The sequence below is a fragment of the Cynara cardunculus genome, assembly GCF_001531365.2.
Source record: "Cynara cardunculus var. scolymus isolate 2C chromosome LG 3, CcrdV1, whole genome shotgun sequence".
NCBI classification, from domain to species: domain Eukaryota; kingdom Viridiplantae; phylum Streptophyta; class Magnoliopsida; order Asterales; family Asteraceae; genus Cynara; species Cynara cardunculus.
The window spans coordinates 33052800-33057603 of NC_037530.1; the positions used below are offsets into that span (position 1 = coordinate 33052800).

At 37.7% G+C, this 4804-nt stretch overlaps 1 protein-coding gene across 1 annotated transcript; it reads right to left on the bottom strand.

The window, feature by feature from the left end:
* Positions 1-594: 594 nt before the first annotated feature.
* LOC112509175 (probable myosin-binding protein 5) lies at positions 595-2932 on the bottom strand. The gene is made up of 3 exons (XM_025114032.1): positions 2158-2932; positions 928-2007; positions 595-809 (listed from the first exon to the last, which is right to left on the bottom strand). Exons 1-3 carry the CDS (start codon positions 2930-2932, stop codon positions 595-597), a joined length of 2070 nt encoding a protein of 689 aa, XP_024969800.1.
* Between the last annotated feature and the right edge of the window lie 1872 nt (positions 2933-4804).

The following is a 4804-nucleotide window of genomic DNA, read 5'->3' on the forward strand; positions in this document are numbered from 1 at the left end:
ATTGTTGGCTTAAGAGCATAATGCCTACAAGGAGCCCAATACAAGGAATTGTAACTCCCATTTTTCGACATCATTGCTATCAGATTCAAACTCTCACGTATTTGTATAATTATATCATCCTAGAACCAACTCTTTTAGATTAAGGGGTGCATAAAATGTTTCATAAAAGGAGCAAGAGAACTCTGCAAAATTTTCAATCAAAAGGTTCCACAACACTAAATTTAGACTTTGAACATAAATTTTGACAGTTGCAATGTAATGACCTTTCTTTTGTGTATCTAGATTTGTTCTACATGGGTTGTTTATCGACACATAATTCTTCATCTCTTTGATAGAGAAAGATTCTACGGTAACTATTCACATGTGATGATGTCCTATACTACTATGTCCAACAGTAGAAAATCAAGAAAATGCCATTAATGGAAAATTTATCACTTATAATAACTAAAAACTTACATATAATGGAAATTAGTGAAGCTGAAACTGAAAAGATGGTCTACAACTGGGGAAACTCAGAGAGTTTCTGGCTTTCTTCAAAGTTGTTCTTGATCATACCACTACCACTTTACTCTCAACCTGTTGTATCAATCGGGTCTAAGCCGTTGTGCTACTATCTGTTGTGTTTATGTCCTCCAATCGACGTAGTTTCCGAAGATGTTGAGCTATCTCTGTTAGAAGTTTAGTTCCTGTCTCACCCTTTTGGAGTGTCATTGCAGTATGCTTCAAGAATCCACTATCTGCTTCTAAGGCTCTTAATCTTTCCCTGATTAGAGATACCTCTCTTTTAAGGGTTGCCCTATTTTCTTGAACTGTAAAAATCAACATATTCATCATCTTTAAAGATGCATTATCTAGTTTAGCAGATGATAAGAATAAAACAAGAACAATTAAGTGAAAAAAAAAAGTTATATTAGTATTACTAATTACCTATATCTTTATCTTCTTCATCCCATTCATCATCATCATCAAATGATTGGATGTGGTTTTCTAGATTCTTCAACATACTGTAAAGTTGATATTTTTCATTTTCGAAATCGAACAATGATTCCTCATAGGTGTCCCTTTCTTCGTTTTCTATGGATCTTCCAGAGTGGCTCTCACCATCTTCATCATGATTTCTTCGCGAAGGACTCTCGGACTCTTCATGATCCCTTTTCAATGGGCTTTTCGGCTCGTCATGATCATGATCACTTCCCAAAGGGCTCCCGGACTCATCATGATCCCTTTCTAAAGGGCTCATGGTATCGGCATAATCTTTTTCCAAAGGACTACCAGGATCGACATAATCCCTTTCTAAAGGGCTCCTGGGATCAACATAATGGCTCCCAGAATCGTCATAATCTCTTCCCAAAGGTGTCCCAGACTCGGATTTCTCACCGAAAGACGATAAAGATTGAGATCTCCACTCCTGGTAATATTCATCAGCATCAGCTTCACATTGGTCGCTACCTACTTTCCTAAGTTCTCCATATCTCTCTCTGTAACTCTCAAGTTCTGATTCCATGGCCTTCATATGTTCATCTCTCTTAGCTACCAAATCTTGAAGTATTTGAATAGCTTCTTGATCATACTCAGCTTGCTCTTCCATCATCCTCTGATACTGTAATGCCTCCATTTGGACAGCTGCCTTCTCTGCTTGTAACCGTGTGATCATTGCCATTGCGTTGTTAGCTGCAACAGCAGCAGCACTCCTTTCTTCCTCCAGTTCCATTGTCAATGTTACAAGATTCTTTCGATCTATACGAGCTTGTTTCTTTAAGCACTGAAGACTCGAAGAATCACCATCTCCTGGAGATTCGTCGTTTATCTCCAACGACGTATCAAATTTTTCCAATGACGATGCTTTCTTTGGAGTCTTGTTTGCCCATCTAGGACTAACTGTAGTTGACTCATTCAGTGGTATCCCAAAGAATTTGTTACTTTTGATCAAATTTGGGGTTTTGCAGGACTCATCATTCATATCCTCAGAATCTGGTAGCAATTGCATTGTTGCAGATTTCATGTCTTCTACACAAACATTCATTAGAAATTTGCATCACTATTTCAGAAGTCGTCCACTTATTATAACACATTTACATAAGACATACCTATAAATAAGTCTATTAAGACATTTAAACAGCTGATTTTATTGTGTTTGCAGGTTAAAGTATAACTTACTTTTAGAATCTGTGCTAAATCCGAAGTCATACTCTGGCATATCTGGTTCGGTATCAGATACAAATTTGAGCTCTGTATATCGTGAATCCTCAGTTCTCCATGACGTTGGCGTGAAACACATTCTAGGAGAAAAAGTTGATGATATTGCTCGAGGAGAAGAAGCCGCTGCTTGTGCTCTTGGAGAAGAAGTCGCTCCAAGAGCACGAAGGTTCGAAAAGCTTCTAGCAAAACCTTTAGAAGCAGCTCTCGTTTTCAAAAGCTCGCCACAACAGGAACACTTATTTACATCAAGCATACTGTCGTTATAGTCATTAGCCGTCGTCTTCAGAATCGTCTTCCTATCATCTTTCATAAACAAATTGTTGTCGTTTTGCCAACTCCCGAGAATCGATTTGTTGGTACTAGTATCAGATTCTTTCTCGGTTGCAAACGAAAGAAGACAACCTTCACACATGGTTTGAATATCGGAGAGTTTTCGGTGGACATGGCAATAAGCCAAGGAAGATATGTCTTTCTTGTGACATTCGCAGATGGAGTTATTGTAGTAAGTATGTGGGTCCTTACCTACGAGCGCATGGTCGACACGTGTGCACAACACACACGGTGGTTCGAGCTCGAAGATTGTGGCAAACGTACTCGAGATAAATGCAAGGAAACCATCGATATAAAGAGATGCTATTAATATCCATTCAAGAAAAGCCCATAACAGGAAATGCGGGAATCCGCCCAGTTCTTCCACAACGAACATCTTGAACGAGCGTTTAGATGATGCCATGGTTAATACGACGATTGAAGGCTTCACTCGATCGATCTATCGAATTTGATGGCTGTGGAACGACAGAGAAAGAGATGAAATGATCAAAAACGAAGAGATCATGATCCACCTCCTTCTCTCTCTAGAACTGTTTGAGGAGAGAAAGACAAATCAAAATAGGTTGGTAGAATAACAAACGAGGTTTCAAGATTTCCTGCGTAATTTGGTGGAAATTGTAGAGACATATTTTGCTTCCAAAAATAGAAGACGACCTTTTTTGCCTGAATTAACGTTTCATCATGCACTTTTTCAGTCGCACCATAACCACATCTCACACCGAATAAACCATTAAAATTTCTCATTTGAATGATAAAACCTCTAAACAAATTTTCTAATAATAAATGATCGAACTTTTATAAATTGGTTAATTATATTCTTTTAACGTAAAAAAACTACGTGTAACCGGCTAAAAAAGGTTTCAAAGTGGAAAAAAAACATAAATCAATTTTACCATTGTGAAACTTTACGTCATTCAAACCCCTCGCACTTAACGTCATCGCTACCTCTCGCCAACCATTCGTCATCCATTCTCTATCAAGGTCGTTGGTATCTGCCACCGATCTCCCTTTTTTCGTTTGTTTTATTTTTCATTTTTCCCTCTTGTTTTTATCTATGTATACATATTTCATTAAATTGTTGTGATCAAAAGACAAAAAACATATCAAAAGAGGAGATCAATGGTAGGGGCCACGACGACGATATGCAATATGGATTATGGTTGACGAGGAGGCAACAAGACATGGCGAGGGGGAGCGCTGGTGCAAGAGTGTGAATGCCGTATGGTCAGGGAACGATAACATTGATTCACGTTTACTTTTAATAATTTTCTAGATGTATTTTTTTGGTTAAAAATATGTAAGTAAACAATTTTTAAAAGTTCTATGGTTTATTTATTCAAAAAAGTACTCAGGGACTAAGTTATTTAAAATGAGAAAGTTCAATGGTTTATTCATTTAAAAAAGTAGTTTATGATTTAATCATTAAAAAAGATAAAGTTGATTACATTAATCTGAACTTTTTTCTTTATTAAATGACGATCTGAATTATAGCATTTTAGTTCGGTTTTAATTAGATAAACTAACAAAAATGACAGAGGTGAGACAAAAGAGTAAGTTGAATAATTGATTGCCGGATATATTTTTTTTAATTATTTTGACGGTTTATTAATTATTTATGTAAAGTCTTCAAATGTTGCATACTTACATAAAAGTTGATCAATTGCTAGATATTTCATGGAACCTTTTTAGACGGTGGTTCTAAGTAGTCTATGTGACACGCTAAAACTTTGTGAGGTGCAACCATGACTAATTTATTATATCAAACTCTATCCTTCGAAAATTGCAATGGTCAGACTTTTATGTAATTTGGGGGCATTTGGTTCATAGATTGGAATTAAGTGGAATTGGAATCTATCAAAGGAATTTGATTTTCAATGAATTAGAATAGAATTTCACCATGTGTTTAGTTGGTAGGAATTTGAATGGAATCTCTCAAAAGAATTGGAATCACCATCTTTGTTTGGGAGGAGTGGATGTGGCAGATGTGATGACGAGAGTAAAACCCCTGCCCCTACCCCCAACGCCCCATTCCTTTTACACTCTACGGGGGTGTGGTAACTGTAACGACGATAGTAATAGCATAGTGGTCGGTGGGATGAGCGACATGGTGTAGTGTGATGATAGTGGTGGTATGGTGGTCGGGTTGCAGGTGGGTGTGGATTGGTGGGTGTGGGTGGGGGTTGCATGCGTAACGACAACGGTAGTGGCATGGTGGTGAGTGGTGGGTTGATGATTGGGGTAGGGTGGGGTGGTGGTAATTGTGATGGTGAAAGTG